Source organism: Mandrillus leucophaeus, unplaced genomic scaffold (genome assembly GCF_000951045.1).
Source record: "Mandrillus leucophaeus isolate KB7577 unplaced genomic scaffold, Mleu.le_1.0 Scaffold774, whole genome shotgun sequence".
NCBI lineage: Eukaryota > Metazoa > Chordata > Mammalia > Primates > Cercopithecidae > Mandrillus > Mandrillus leucophaeus.
The window spans coordinates 1,138,093-1,155,426 of record NW_012108408.1 but is presented as its reverse complement, the minus strand read 5'-3'; the positions used below and the strand labels follow the sequence as shown (position 1 = coordinate 1,155,426).

At 37.4% G+C, this 17,334-nt stretch overlaps 1 protein-coding gene across 2 annotated transcripts in view; it reads left to right on the top strand.

Moving 5' to 3' along the window:
• FRK (fyn-related Src family tyrosine kinase) overlaps window positions 1–17,334 on the top strand; it is a 114,994-nt gene that overhangs the window by 80,821 nt on the left and 16,839 nt on the right. For both annotated transcript variants that reach the window (XM_011966793.1, XM_011966794.1), the window contains 2 exons: window positions 14,480–14,643; window positions 15,506–15,674. In XM_011966793.1, the coding sequence (XP_011822183.1) occupies window positions 14,480–14,643; window positions 15,506–15,674 (333 nt within the window). The remainder of the gene's footprint in view (window positions 1–14,479; window positions 14,644–15,505; window positions 15,675–17,334) is intronic.

Genomic DNA, 17,334 nt, shown 5'->3' with positions numbered 1-17,334 from the left:
TGGGAGAGCCAATGGTGTGAGTCTTAGAACCCAAAGGCTTGAGAACCAGGAGCTCTGATGTGGAAGTGCAGGAAAAGATGGATGTCCAGGGGAGAGAGTGGAGTTGCCCATCCTACCTTTTTTGTTCTATTCAGGGCTTCAATGGATTGTAGGATGCTGGCCCACATTGGTGAGGGAAGATCTTCTTTACTAATTCAAATGCTAATTTCTTCTGGAGACATCTTCACAGATACTCCCAGAAATAACACTTTGCCAGCTATGAAGGCATTTCTTAGCTCAGTCAAGTTGACACATAAAAGTAACCATCACAGTAACCTTTGTCTAATCCTTGTCTGAAATAAACAGCAGGAACATCTTATATCATGGGTCCTCATTAAATATGATGAAATTTCCAAGAAAGAGAGCTATCTGCTTGTAGAAATGAGAATTAATAATTATCAAATTACCAATAGTTGTCTTGAGTGTGTAGAAACAAGGTGAAAAAATGAAATACAATAATCTGCTGTGAAAATAAATTAGCTAATACAAAAAATACTCCTTTGTATTTCCAAAGGAGACAAAAATTGATTTCAAGGTATTTTAATTACCGTTTACCTTTCTGTATGACTTTCATGTTTACCCTGTTCAGCATGTCTACTAATTACTGAAATTGAGTGGGGAAAAAGAGAAGAGGAATTGAGTACTGAGATTTTCCCTCATTATGGGGAAGGCTTTTTGAGAGTTTTAGGAGAGTTTTGAGAGAGAAGGGAAAGATTTCACTCAGAAAGCTTTGGAACATATAAGATCCTACTGAGAAAATAATAAGTTATTCCCTTTTTTCTTTGATCAAGAAATAGGAAATTAATGGTTAAAGGTTTCTATTGTTTCTACTATCACTCGTATGGCTAGACTTAGATTCCAGCCCTGAAAACAACTAACAGTGTACTTCAGACCTCTAGACTATCTCATCAGTAAAATAAAAATTAAATCATCTTTAAAATTTCTGATAGTTCACATATCATATTCTTTTCTCTCCATTTCTTTTCATTAATAGAATAAGAGAAGTTGTGAAGAATGTCTAGTCTACTACAGTATTGTCTTTGCTGAGGAATCTCTCATAATTCGAAGCCTCAAACCTCCCATAAACAAAAATCCCGGAGAATCAGCCTATTTTATTGTTGGGCAGTTCAGTTCATTAGAAATTCTTTCTTATGTTTAGTAAGTGTGCCGTGTCATTTGATTATCTTTTCATTTGTGCATGTATTTCCATATATCTCTAAAAGGTTTTAAGTCAGCATATAATGCTGAGACATAATATAAAATATAGCTACACATAAAAAGGACAAAATCAATGAAAAAGAACAGAAAAATAGATCCTGCTGAGCCTCTAACAGAAGATAATTATCACAGTTTAGAAATCAGTTTAGCCAGGGGTTCTCTGGCAGATAAGGCAAAAAGGGAAACCCATCGTGCTTCTCACTGGCTTATATATATGAGGAGACACATTATAATTTTAAGCATTAAGTTCAAAGAGAAATGAGTTCATGAGGTCTTTATGTAAAGACTATCAAGTATCATACCAGACAGTCTCTTCAGCAAAATGTGCAGACATTATCTTTAGATTGTTAATTCTCATACTGCTTTTCTAAAAAAAGCTGAAAGCATTATGTGTATGTTTTTATTTTAAAGGCAGTATAACATTATTACAGTTGGCTTGGAAAGCAGAGGGAAGAAAACATCCACAAATCTGCCAATCTAACGCAATTATTTTCATGTTGGCAAATTTAATCATCTTTGCTCATATGCAATTATGGTTTCCACAAGGAACCTCAGCTGGATTCCTTTAGCAGTAAAGAGCTCCAGGACATGTGAGCTGCCAGATGTATCCTCATGTTTCCGTATGATATTCTCTTAATTTTGTATCCCACCATTTCACTTAATACATTTTACATATTTTTCTTGCCGCTAGATAATTTTTACAATTGTATAATTTTAAAAACCAACTCTCAATTTTCAGATTTACTACATTTTACCAGTCATTTAATCCAAGAAAAATACTGCAGTGAACATTCTTGTGCAAATTGCTTTTCCTCTTCTGGGTGGCGAACTGCGTTGTTGGAGTTTCCCATACAAATGCCTTTATTGAATTCCCTGTTGGTAACTGGTCCATATTAACGGACATTATAAGAGTCAGTTCTTTGAAATGTACTGGTGTATTTCCTTTTTTTTTTTTTTTTTTTTTTTTTTTTGAGACAGAGTCTTGCTCTGTCACCCAGGCTGGAGTGCAATGGCCACTGTGCCCAGCCCCACAAGCTCCGCCTCCCAGGTTCGCGCCATTCTCCTGCCTCAGCCTCCGGAGTAGCCGGGACTACAGGCGCCCACCACCACACCTGGCCAATTTTTTTGTATTTTTAGTAGAGACAGGGTTTTACCGTGTTAGCCAGGATGGTCTGGATCTCCTGACCTCGTGATCCGCCCGCCTCGGCCTCCCAAAGTGCTGGGATTACAGGCGTGAGCCACCGTGCCCGGCTCTTGGTGTATTTACTATTAAGAATGTTAATGATAATATTGCTCATTGTATTTTCTGTGTTTTCGTTATGAGGACATATGTGATAAATTTCTATTTCATTTTAATATCAGAAATACAGTCATGCATGACTTAACAACCAGGATCTGTTCTGAGAAATGTGTCATTAGGTGAGTCCATTGTTGTGTGAACATCACCAAGTGTACTTACACAAACCTAGATGCTATAGCCTACTACACACTTAGGCTCTGTGGTACAGCCTATTGCTCCTAGGCTACAAACCTGTACAGCATGTCACTATACTGAATACTGTAGGCAACTATAACACAATAGTATTTGTGTATTTATATCTATACGTATAAAAGACACAGTAACAACATGGTTTAAAATTACTAGAAATGTTACACCTGTATAGGCCACTTGCCATGAATGTAACTTGCAGGACTCAAGTTGTAGGACTCTGGGTGAGTCAGTGAAGGCCTGTGATGTTACTGTGAAGGCCTGTGACGTTATTGTACTTTATGATAAATATTATACAGTTAGACTACATTAAATTTATAAAAAAATTTTCATTTTTCAATAGTAAATGAACTTTAGCTTACTATAACTTTTTACATCATACATTTTTTTATTTTAAAAAATATTTTGACTATTTTGTAATAACACTTAGCTTAAAACATAGACACATTTTACAACTCTACAAAAATATTCTCCTTTGTTGTGTCTTTATAAGATTTTTTCTATTTTAAAGTTATTCCATTTTTTACTTTTTAAACTTTTTTGTCAAAAACAAAGGCACAAACACATACATGACCCTTGGACTAGACAGGGTCAGGATCATCAATATCACTGTCTCCCATGTCCACACCTTGTTCTACTGGAGGTCTTTAGGGGCAGTAACGCCCATGGAGCTGTCATCTCCTATGATAACAATGCTTTCTTCTGGAATGCTCCTGAAGAACTTGCCTGAGGCTGTTTTACAGTTAAATTGTTTTATAAGTGGAAAGAGTATACTCTGTTTGTTTGTTTTGCATGTATTTTTTTTTTTTTTTTGAGACAGAGTCTCACTCTGTTGTCCAAGCTAGAGTACAGTGGTGTGATCATGGCTCACTGCAGCCTCGACCTCCTTGGCCTCAGATGATCCTTCCACTTCATCCTCCCGAGTAGCTGGGACTACAGGCATGTGCCACCACACCCAGCTAATTTTGTTCATTTTTTGTAAAGATAAGATCTCACTGTGTTGCCCAGGCTGATAGAGTACACTCTCAAATAATAACAACAAGTATAGCATAGTAAATACATAAACCAGTAACATGGTCGTTAATTATCATGACCATATATTATGTACTGTAAACAATTGTATGTGCTATACTTTTATATGGCAGGCGGCAAAGTAGGTTAATGTACACCAACAACACCACAAACACGTAATAGTGCATTGTGCTACAACTGATAGCACAATGAGGTCACCAGGCAATAGCATTTTTCAGCTCTACTGTAATCTTATGGAACCACCATCACTTATGCAGGCTGTTGTTGACTGAAGCGTCTTTATTTGGCACATGATTGTAGTTGTGTGTATATGTGTTTTGATTAATAGTTGATTAATATTTTCTTCATGGAATTAGGTCTCTGAATGTGTTTACTTCTTTACTGTGAGCGCTAGAAAGGCACAGTGCCAAATCTGGCCCACATCGCTTGAACATGGATTGGCATTTGAAGATATCTGTGTAAAGCATACTAGCCGAGTTCCTGGAATCATCGTCTGTTTCTTTACCTTTTGTCTTATTTCCTTCATCTACTTATTTTAAATTTTATTATATTTTGAGACATTTTATAGTTTATGCAATCCTTCAAACATTTTTAGAACAAGGTAGGGATATAACTAAATAAATGCATGTAAATAGTTAGATTATTTCCTTAGAGTAAGTTTTGAAAAGTAGATACACTGGGTCTCATGTCTCATTATATCTTTACCCAGTGAAAGATTTTCTGTAGGAAACTGACATAATATAATCCAAGTGTGTTCATTCCTGGTGATTTATTGCATATATAATACCAAGTGAGGAGTTGGAGTCTCGAGAGGAATAAAGAGTCAAGTTATTTCTTTGAGCATTTCCCTGCAATATCAGATGCTGCAAATACTGTTTTCAAGGGAAATTGTACTTTTCATGGGAAATTGTAATTTTCAATTACATTAGCTGACAAAATATTGAATGTTACAATTATATATTGTTAAAGAGCTACTCATCTGCTTTACATACCGAATACATAAACAATAAAATTGACATTCTGTACTGAACACTTAATAGCCAGCTTTGATAAGGAGTTGGTTTATTTCCGTAAGGGGTTGGACTGTTGGGGTCTTTAGAATAAGACTAATTTTTCTAAAAAAATGTGATCAGTATTTGAACCAATATATGGTTCAGGCTCACAATTTCTGTGCTATGCCATATGGAAGAGGTAGTGAATTTTTGCCTACAAAAGTTGTTGATTGTTGCCTCTGACTGTAAAGTAATCTCAGCTGGGCTTCTTGACCAGTAACAACCCTGACAGACCCTAGGACCTGGGAGCTATCAGATGTATCCTCAAAAAGCTTTTTTGGTAAGCTTTCTTGAGTCAACTAATATAGACACTTTCTTAATGGATCATCATCTAATTCAATCCACAGTTTAACAGCAAAACTTACTGACCAATGTCCGCAGCACACAGAATTTTCGTGGTTGGGAGCTAAGTGCCCTTTGAGACCCACAGGTTGAGTTGTATGGACAAAATGAATCAGCTGTGTTTGTTCTCTTTCGTCTTAGCGGATGTTTTCCCCCAGGGAAGGAGAGAACAACTCTTCTACATGATGCCACTTTAATAATTTAGACAGATGTACTTTCTTCTCTCAAAATAACTCGTGCTGGAATCCTACTCTATTTGCTGTAGAAGAGAATTCAGTGTAAAATGAGCATGTGTCTTGAATTGTGTTTTAATGGGAGATACAACATAACAAATCAATTAATGTTATTCACTTATTGGTGTAGAGCTATCTTAGCATGATTTCTGAGGCAGTGGTATAGGGAGAATCATCATGGTTGTCTTGTAATGGTTTTGAAAAGTATAAAGAAATCTAAAAACAAACCAAATAAACAGGAGTTTACAAGTGCCAGGAGTTTTTCCACACAGAATTAATAGCAATTTCTTAGCTTAATATGCTTGGTAGCCACTATGTTAAGTTGCCATTACTCTGTAAGGAGTAGAAAATGTTACTGTGGAACTGCCTCTCTTTCGTTGACAATGCTATTTGACAATACTGATATTGTGATACAGTATTCACACATTGTACATTAGAAATATCTATCATCCTTTGTGAACAATGACACTCAAACTATCCCTGTGGGAGTATATAGATAAGATCATTATTCTCATTTTCTAGATAAGGAAACTGAAATGAAATTCCTTGCCTAAGGTCAAAGAACAAATCACTGGCAGAATAAGATTAGGGGAGTGAGTTCTTGATTTTCATTCCATTGCTCAATCAATGAAGTCATATTGTTTTACTCAGTATGGGAAGATATTATTATCAGTCAGTAGGAATAAGACTATGCCCAGATGATGCCAGAAGACCAGCTGAAAAACAAAAATCTGCACAATCAACCATTTGTTTTTCTGTAAAACACCAAACTAATTGTTATACCAACATTTTTCACTGAGCCGACTCGACGTCTTTGTGTCTTGCAGACACAGCCTCTGACTTTAGGTTTGTGTTATATTCCAAAGTTAGTTTCTGGAACTTCTTTTAAAAATCTAATTTTGGAATATCCTGAATTTCATAATTGTTTAATATGTTCTGAATAATATGTTACACGTGTGATAGAATTGGGGCAGAGTTCTTTGAAAGTGCTTTATGATAAAATCTCACAGATTTCCTTATATAGTGACAGAGAAATCCTTTTCTACCTCAAAAGCTCCAAGGTGAGAATTACTTAAGTTTTATGAAAGGACTGCAAAATAAGACCTTACCATGTTAGAAGAAAGCTGGGCTTCTATATCTGTCACCAACTATATATTACGTAAATGCATTTGCGTTTGGCAAATGGGACGGAAATCATCAGATGCCATCTAGATCTCTCCTGAATCAGTTACTTTGGATGTGAGGGTTGCCAAATAATCAGGTGACTTATGGTATAGTCCATATAGAAGTTAACATGCAGAATAGCTGAGTTATTTCAACATACAACCAACATTTATTGTACTCCTCATACATACTTACCTACATCTCCGCAATCTATCCTAATTCTTCGACATTTTCTGCTAGATTAATCAGTTGACAGGTGAAACATTTCTCCCTAGGTCAAATAGCATGTAAACTCAAGATCTTTGATCTTTTAACTCAGTTCAATCACAATGCCAGCAACTTTATTGATGGATGGTTCCAGTTTATTTTAGTTAATCTTATATATATTTTTTTGCGGCTGAAATACTAAAATACTTAACAAGTATGAACTCATAGTATTTCACAAAAAGAATGGCACAAGCATTCACTTATAGTCTGTAGGAATTGGAATAGGCTTAGTTCAATAATAAAGATCACAAGCCAGAAAAGGAATGGAAAATTCATTTCTCTCTAGTTCTGAGACACCTGAATTCAACCTTCATTAAGAATGACAATTTGCAAGCATATGAACTCACCACTAACAAATGAAAATACTTTTAAGAAATAGTTTACATTCTCTATTTGATTATTTATGAATATATGCAATATTAAAAGTGCCTTCATCCTGACTACAATGTATTGAATTTCCCTGGTGTAGCTTTTGTGGTCTTATTTTTAAATAATACATATCTTCCAGTTTTGTTCAGATTGAAAACTTGAAGGAACCACATATAAATGCTCATGATGCCAGTAAGAGATGAAAAAAATATTTCTGCATTATATTTTAAAAATCAAGAAATTAGATATTGACTTGAATGACTATTTTCTAGTAGTGTTTATATCCTGAGGTTGGTTTTTTTTTTTTTTTTTTTTTTTTGGCCATTTTAAAATAAGATTCTAGGGAAGTCTTGTAAGTCCCAAAAGTATTGCTATAATTACCTATTTAATATTGCAGCAGACATCTCAGAAATTTATATTTCACTTAACATCCAAGAGTTAGTGATATCATTCATTCATTTAGTAGATGTTTATGTTAGTTATTACCCTGTGCCAAACTCTATTTATTGGATGAAGACAGCAGAGCCCCTGCCCTCACAGAGATAATTCTACTGTGATAAATACTATCACAATCAAACAGGTTTATGTGATAGAAAGGAGGAGCTCAGGTGGATAGAGAAGGCTGGCTCTGAGGATTTAAATTGAAAGGAAAGGAAGGGGCCAGCTTCTAGAAGATTCACAAGAAAAGCATTCAAATGGGGTTCAAAAGCTCCAAGGTAAGAATTACTAAAGTTTTATGAAAGGACTACACAAACAGATCAGAATTTAGGGAGAGAAAGCAATGGTCATCAGAAATCTTTGAATGCTAAGGTGGGAACATTTGGAAATTTGGAGATTTTTTAAAAAGCCTACTCTTTTATTTTAATAATAAAGAAATCAAGGCCCATGAGACTGGCATGTTTTGGGTTATATACTAATAAAATTGTAACCTGGGTCTGCCATTTCCCAGTCTGTTGCTTTTTCCGTTAAACAAAATACCTCTCTTTGTGCTTGAAAACTCTAGGTGCTATTGCCAAGCATTGGGTTTTACAGTTGAGAATTTAAACCTGCATCATAAAGATCTGGCAAACATTTATTTAGGCTTTCTTTATATAATCAGTAGCAATTTCCAAAGCCATATTTATCACTGTGATTTGCATCCCTTATTCAGAAATTCACAAAGCGCACTTTAACCCCTCTGCCATCTATTGACTTTAGTCTCTAGCTTGGAGATGATTAGATCTTTTGTGGTGCCCTACAAATTTGTAAGTTTGTGTTTAATTTCCATGTAGTCCATTTCCATTTGGAACTAGTAGATGGTTCATCTTGTTTATAAAAGGGGAATTCTTTTTATTGCTTCCCATCATTTCCAATTACAGACCTGTTGGCTTGCTAGATATCTCAGCTTTAATTTATGGACTTCTCTTTTTGATAGAGAAGTTGTCAAGGCTTGAACATTTAGGCCAAGAATTTATATAAATAGCAAGTATATTTTATATTTAGATATCCTTCTACTTCTTATATTTTTATAACTTTTTGGAGAAATGAATTGGGACTAACATGATACTGTTTACAGCTGTCTTTGACTTTTTGTTGACTTGGTTTTTTCTTCTGAGACTGAGTCTCACTGTGTTGCCCAGGCTGAAGTGCAGTGGTACAATCTTGGCTCACTGCAACCTCTGCCTCCCAGGTTCAAGCAGTTCTCCTGCCTCAGCCTCCTGAATAGCTGGGATTACAGGCACATGCCACCACACCCGGCTAATTTTGTGTATTTTTAGTAGAGACGGGGTTTCACCATGTTGGCCAGGCTGGTCTTGAACTCCTGTCATCAAGTGATCTGCCTGCCTCAGCCTCCCAAAGCGCTGGGATTACAGGCATGAGCCACCATGCCCGGCCCTTTGTTGGCTTTTTTTTTTTTTAATTTTTAAAAATTATACTTTAAGTTCTGGGATACATGTGCAGAATGTGCAGGTTTGTTACATAGGTATACACGTGCCATGGTGTTTTGCTGCACCCATCAACCCATCATCTACATTCGGTATTTCTCCTAATACTCTCCCTCCTTTAATCCCCCATCCCTCAACCGGCCCCAGTGTATGATGTTCCCCTCCCTGTGCCCATGTGTTCTCATTGTTCAACTCCCGTTTATGAGTGAGAACATGCAGTGTTTGGTTTTCTGTGCTTGTGTTAGTTTGCTGAGAATGATGGTTTCCAACTTCAGGAATATATTATGAGCTAAGTTCTATATCCTACTAGAAGTCCTCTATTTGATGATTATTATATAGGGCAATTGATGCTGGCCTAAGAGTCATAGCCAGTAGGAATGGTAGCTTCTTGACAAATCAGAGTACAAGGATGTGTTCCAGAAACACAAAAAAGTTTAAGAAAATGATATTGCTCTTGAAGGAACTAAACGGACTCTTGCCTTTTGTATTTTAATGTAAAGGAAAATATTAAAATGAATGAATGATATCACTGCTGAAAGTAAAACGTTTTCCTGAATACAGATGACATAATGTTATTGTCATGAACTGGAGGTGTGTCTTATTAGACATTTAGATCTGCTATGTGAGATCTGCTGGTTATAGAGCATCTTAGAGTCACAAGGCCCCAAGTTGAATCCTGGCAGTGCCATCTACTCACTTTTATGAGAAATAAAATGGACCTAATAACTACCTTATGTAACTGTTATAAGATTACAACAAAATAATGTAAAATAATGCTTTGCGTGGTGTTTGGGTCAATACATGTGAATATAACACTGTTAAAATTGAGTTTTTGATTGAGGTTATGAAGACACAATAGAAGTAAAATTTCTAAGTCAGATCTCCATACTCACAGTTGACAAGGGAATCAGTCAAAGATAGGTATGGCTGCTCTTGGATCTCTCAGCTTGTTAATAATTTAGAAAGGATACGTGGAGTGGAATGGAGGAAGAATTTGCTGATGGCATTTTGCTTTTGAAGAAAGCTGTTGGCACACCATGGGACCCCCTTTATTCCTGGGCTAATGAATGGGACCCCAAACCTAATGAGAGGGCGCTTCAGGAAGACCACTCTGAGGGCTAACTCTCCATCCTCTGCAGTTGGAAGGATAGAACACAGGTGCCTGACTCAGGTTGAGAAGGCTAAAGCATTCTGTGGAAGTAGGATAGAGGTGACTTAGGGCACTAACCTCTGTCTCCTCCTGGTAATTGTCAGGGCAAGGGATGTGTAAATATTATCTTAGGACCATAAGTGGGTCTCCTAATGAGCAAAAGTGCCACAGCACTGTAGATGGACGGTCTGGAGGAGTTCTGGGTTTTGCCCAAGAAAGCTTCTGCTGGAGGGTAAGAGCAGACCTGTAAGGGAGAATGTAGTGGGAGAACTGCCCAGGAAACAGAAGCTGAGAGGCGACTGGGTGCAGGCATCCTAGAAATGTCTGTGTCTTAGCAACTGCAGTGAGGGTTCCTTTAGAGATGGGGAAGCCCCAAAGGGCCTGCATGAGTGTCCCAGAGAGGAGTCAGCTTGAATTTCTGCCAGCAGGCTCAGAGTGGGAAGTCGACTGAGTGTGGCCTTCTCATCTTGACTCCCTCTTCTCTTTGCTCTTAGCCTGAATGCTCAGAACCCAGCTGGGAAGGAAAAGTGGGGAAGCAGCTATAGTAGAGAAACAGAGAGGAAGCCGCCCATACCATGTTTCCACTGCTGCCTTTTGGCCTGAAACGGGCCTGAGCTGGGGAAGGAGAGAAGATTTGACATCTGATCACGTAGCAGTAGAGTATTTTGGTTATCATCTGGGACTGGGCATCTAGGCTTGAATTGAGACTGTGTTTGTGATTTTTTTTTTTTTTTTTTTTTTTTTTTTTGAGATGGAGTCTCGCTCTGCCGCCCAGGCTGGAGTGCAGTGGCCAGATCTCGGCTCACTGCAAGCTCCGCCTCCCGGATTTATGCCATTCTCCTGCCTCAGCCTCCCGAGTAGCTGGAACTACAGGCGCCCGCCACCTCGCCCGGCTAGTTTTTTGTATTTTTTTTTAGTAGAGAGTGTTTGTGATTTTAAGTGGAAATAAGACTGTCTAATACCTAAAAGTGGGCAGAAAAACTTTGCTGGAGCTTTCATCTAGGGACAGGGGAGTGTTATTCTCACAGACTACAAATTAAAGACCACTGGGAAGAACATGAAAAGTGTATGCTTTAATTATTCGTTGCACTTGTCTGCTGTATTGGTTGCATTACTGTGGTTGATGTTGTGTTAGGAAGGCCAGGCGCGGTGGCTCACGCCTGTAATCCCAGCACTTTGGGAGGCCGAGGCGGGCGGATCACGAAGTCAGGAAATCGAGACCATCCTGGCTAACACGGTGAAACTACTAAAAATACAAAAAATTAGCCAGGTGTGTGGCGGGCATCTGTAGTCCCAGCTACTCAGGAGGCTGAGGCAGGAGAATGGCGTGAACGCGGGAGGCGGAGCTTGCAGTGAGCCCAGATGGTGCCACTGCACTCCAGCCTGGGCAGCAGAGCGAGACTCTGTCTCAAAAAACAAAAAAAAAAGGAAGAAAAAAAGAAAGGTTACCTTCATATTCAGTGTTGTACACCTAAAGTCTTGATTTTTGTTTGATATTTCTCTGCATGTTTCTGGCTTATAGCAAATACTCCTATACTGCAAGTCAACTCAGTTATTTAGGAGGGCATTTTGTAGCCAGGTTTCTCACAGTCCTTACTAGAAAACTTATTTGCTTAAAGTTAATATTCTATGTGTATATTACTGAATATTTTTATATCCAAGGTGAAAATTAGGTAACATTTACTTTGATAACCTTCTATAATTAAATAATGCAGCGTGAACCATAATATAGCAGTTTGGAGACTTGATGTCCCATTTGCTCATAAACAAAAGCAAAACACCGATATTTTAAAAGTATTATTTTAAATTGAAGTGTGATACACGTAATAAAAATGCACAATTGATAAGAGTTTAGTTTGGTGAGTACAAAGTGAATACACCCAGGTAACCAGCACCAAATTAAGAAACAGAATAAGATTAACATCCCAGTCACTGACCCCTCATATCAATAGTTTTGCTTATTTTTATTTATTTATTTATTTATTTATTTATTTATTTATTTTAGAGACAGTCTTGTTCTGTTGACCAGGCTGAACTGGAGTATAGTGGCGCAATCATTCCTAACTCACTGCAGCCTTGACCTTCTGGGCTGAAATGATCCTCCTGCCTCAGCCTCCCAAGTAGCTGTGACTACAGGCGTGTGCCACCAATAGTGGTTAATTTAAAAACAATTATTTTTGTTATTATTTTTTGTTGAGACAGGGTCTGCCACCATTGCCTAGAGTGACCTTGCACTCCTGGCCTCAAGCAATTCTTCCATCTCAACCTCCCAAAATACTGTAACTAAAGGTGTCAGACACCACTGAGCCCAGCTCAGCCTTGCTTTTTATTAATGAGACTGTATATTTGAGTTTGCGAGATTCATTCATATTGTTGTGTGTAGCTGCAGTTGTTGTTTATTTACAAGTCTGCATTCAACCAGATGACAATATTTTAGCTAATTCAATTGTTTATTAGTTGATAGACATTTGGATAGTTCTATTTATTGGTTGATGGACATTTGGATTGTTTCCAGGTTTAGACCCTTACAAATCAGGCAACTAAAAACATTGTTAAACACATGTTTTGGTGAATATATTGTGCACTTTTATTGATTTTATGCTTAGGAGTGGAATTACTGTATTACATGTATGACTATGTTCAACTCTAGTAGATAAGGAAAAACAGTTTTCCAGAGTGGTGGTAAAAATTACTCTTCCATCAACTGTGTGTGAGAAGTCACTCCACTTCCTTGTTAATACTGTCTTTTTTCATTTTAGCTTTTCTGGTGTGTGCCAGTTCCTTTTTTTGAAAAAAAAAAAAAAAATTTGTCCTAGCTATTGGCATGCCCTCAGTAAATCTCCATATGGGAAGTGGGATGTCTTCTTTCCTTTCATAAGACCATCGCACCAGCCTGACTACTCATTGAAGCATGAAGTTCTATATTTAGCAAGGAATGCAGAATAACATTCTGGTGGTAAATGCTGCCCAACATTTATCAATAACTTTGCTAAGTGAAAGCATAGGTATAAAGTGTGTTAGTTAGTATTTTGAATGTAAGTGCAGAAATCCCTATTCAAAATAGTTTCACCAAAAAGGTAGTTAATTGACTCTTGTAGCTGAAAAGTCAGGCTTGACTGGCTCCTGGGATTAGCTTCACTTTCCAAATCAAGACTGCCTCCCACTAGGCTGCTTCTCTTCTAAGGCAAGCTTGCTTCCTGCCTAGAGGCCAGGATTCTGCCAATAGCTCCAAACTCCCATCAGTAAACCGAAACCAAAATAGCAGCCACAGCAACAAAACTCTTCCTGTCTTTCTGGAACTATCAAGTCCGGAATTGGGGTTCCTTGGCTCTTATTGCACTAATTATGTCTTTTTTGGCTCCAGGTGGCTATCAGGTCCCTTTGGACCGCATGCTTTTAGAGAAGCAACAATTCTCTGAGGAAAATTGGGGGTGCTGTTAACAGAAGAAGGGTCAATGGTAGGTGGGCGGCAAGAGTAACAAAATAACCACTGCAAGTCAGACTAGATAAATATAACACAGTCTAGTTATTCCTGTAGATCCTAGGGGACTCACCCTTGGATTAAGCAATACTGCTGGAACATTGCATATGTGGATTGCATCATTTTAGGCTCTGTGGAATTGCTTTTATTGAACTGTGTTAGGACATTCTGTTACCAGACTGCATTGAGGTACAATATAATGAACAGTCCTGAGGAATTCCATGCATTATTGTAAGACGGTATTGAGCACACTGTTTATTTCCATTGCCACGTTATAGGATTTCATGGGAGAAATTTCTCCCTGGTCTCTACACCAGGAAGAGTCAAACTGTTCCTAAAAACCTTTCATGATTTTATCTTATGGATACTGTGATTCCTCAAAATGGTAGGGTTTCCTTCTTTGCACTGCTAGAGTGATAGAGTCAATTTTATGGCTTGTTTTAATCAAGTATGCTAGGCTTTGAAGCATGGATTCTTTTAGTGCTAGCCTCACCCCTTGATTTTTATATTTCCTTCAGTATTATTTCCCAGTTCTCACACTCTCTCTTTTGTTCTATATTCTTTGGAAACTTTCTCAAATCTTTTCTGAGACGAAGTTGAGAAATACGTATAATTTTATGTATAGTTCATTTTATGCATTGAAAATGTCACCACAAAGTAAATAAATCTGCTGGGCTTTAGGAAGAAGTTTATTAACAGGAATTATTTTGGGTTCCAGTTTTAGATGGAGGAGTTGTAAAACACTACAGAATTAGAAGACTGGATGAAGGGGGCTTTTTTCTCACCCGGAGAAGAACCTTTTCAACACTGAACGAATTTGTGAGCCACTACACCAAGACGAGTGACGGCCTGTGTGTCAAGCTGGGGAAACCATGCTTAAAGGTGAAAATGCTTTCAAGCTGTGTTTGCTTATTGAAGTTAACTTTTTTCCTTCAGCTATCTGAGTATTTTTCATGGAATATCAGTTCAGGAAAAAAATTGTCATTTTATTACCTGAGGCAGGTATAGGCAAACCATGGCCCATGAGCTCACACTGACGTATGCTTGTTTTTGTAAATAAGTTTTATTTGCTCAGATGCTCATTCATATATGAGTTTTCTTTGGATTCTTTTGTGCCATAACAGCAGAGTTTAGAAGCTGCCACAGAGACCATAGGGCAGGTGGTAAACTAGAATATGAGTTCTTGGAGGGCAGGGGTCTTGCTTGTTTTGTTTATAGAAAAGCACCTAGTCAATGCTTAAAACAATTTTACTTACTAAATGAATGAGTAAATAAATGAATGAACAAATAAAGAAATGAAAAAATGAGTTTGAAAAAATAAAACATTTAATTATGCAAAATAGATGATACATACAATAAAACTATAGCCAAAGAGTTTGGGAAGGATTTGTGGGTGAGATGGAACTTCAACTGGGCCTTGAAACTGAGAGGATTTAGGTAGGTGAAGAGGTACAGAGAAGTCATTCCAGACCTGAGTGAGGATGGCATTAGGTATGGGATCAGACAAGTTGACAAGAAGGTGCCTGACTTTCCAAGATTTGGAAGATCAATTTGAAGAGATAACAGTGCAGATTCTCCCACCATACTTTTTGTTTTTGAAGCAATAATAATACAGTTTACAATATTTTGTTTTAAAAAATGTTTTATTTAAAAGTACCTAGACTATTATTTTCAACAAAATAATATTAAATATACCCCCCCCTTTTTTTTTTTTAACAATTGCTCTTATTATTCTATGAAACAGATCCAGGTCCCAGCTCCATTTGATTTGTCATATAAAACCGTGGACCAGTGGGAGATAGACCGCAACTCCATACAGCTTCTGAAGCGATTGGGATCTGGTCAGTTCGGCGAAGTATGGGAAGGTCTGTGGAACAATACCACACCAGTAGCAGTGAAAACATTAAAACCAGGTGCGAGAACAATAAAGGTTAAATGGCATATGTTGATTTTTATGAGCTCAATTTAGCACCGTAAATATCTAAGAGGTCATGGGGTGGCTAATACTGGCAGCAAGCAGGTGTTGTGGTCTTTCTCTCTAGCCCAGGTGACCCAAACCTATGGATAAGGCATTAAAATATAAAAACAAGAGCACACTTCCTGGTTCAACTGAGTCTTAAAATATCACTGATTGAAGAGTCTGACAACTCATCTCTTCTCTGGAGTTAGGATTCAGTCTTCCAATGTCCTTCTTCCCATTTTGTTCTTAGCCTTAGTTAACAGATACTGACTTAACTGAAAATATTTCAAAAATCAGAAGGAATCTTGATACTATTCAGGAAACAACTATTTCTAAAAGTATTACTTTTCTATGGTTCAAAGGCAAAATGGTCCATCCAAAGAAACTTGTATTTGAAAATGTAGGAATTTTTTTTTCCCTTCCATCTTCCTTTTTCCTGTGATGGCAAGTAAAATTATACTGAAATCAGTATTTATTCAGCCAGGCTTTATTCCCTCTATTTAAAAGAGAGACTAAGTAACTTCCCACATACTTTCTAGTTATGTGATCTTGAGCAAAGTTTTGAACTCTATGCTTCAGTTTTGTCATTTGTGAAACAGAAGTAATAATAAGGCCAGCCAAGAAGAAAAATTAGGTCATTAATGGAAACGCTTTGTATAGTACCTGGTTTACAGTAAGTGATGGATAAAAACTATTATTATAATAATGAAAAAGTCAGTAAATGGCATAGCTGGGATTTGAACCCACATCTATTACTATTGCATCACACCCCATGGAAGTGACAGTCTATAAAAGTGCAACATTGCTGTAGTAACCTCCTGTGTACCTTTATAACAGAGGTAAGAATAATCAACATAGGCTAGATTGTAGTTTTCTGGGAGACCTGCATTATTTACCTAGCCCAGAATTCTTAGAGGTTTGGTAATTCTTAGAGGTCTGGTGGCAGAACTTGAGCACTTGGGATTTGATTGCTGGCAGGATAGGGTAACACTATGGTTCCCAAACTGTGTGCCAAGGCTCTTGGGGGCACCACGGTGAATTCACAGGAGTGCTGTGGAATACTTAAAAGTTTTGAAGTTAACATCCTGAATATTGTACAAGCTGCTACCTTTAAGTAGTTCACGGTTTCAACTTTAAAACAACATTCGTTTTGTTGACATCGTATCTTTGTAAAGCTGGGTTTTTGATGGTTGCTATGGTCAAATGCAAAATCCACACAAAAATCAATACGGACCAGAAAATGGGGGTAGCAGTGCTCCGTCCGATTCTAAGATTGGAGAAGTTGTGCAGTGTCCCAGGAATGCATATATCACTTTAGTAAGCACTTGTAGTTAAGAATTAAATGAAAAATTGTCTTTTCCTTTCAATTTACCTGTGTTACTTTTTCAAATGGCTATTACATTGTTAGGATAAATACTTCTTAACTTGTTTGGATCTAACCCAGTAATCAAAAGAACTGTTAGTTTTTTTTTTGTTTTTTTGTTTTTTGTTTTTTTTTTCCACGTAGAGACATCATGAAAAAAGTTACGGAGACACTAAGGGTTCCAGGAACTGAAAATGTTGGGATCCTCTGGTGTAACAAGTTAACAGTGTCAAATTTGATATAACATAAA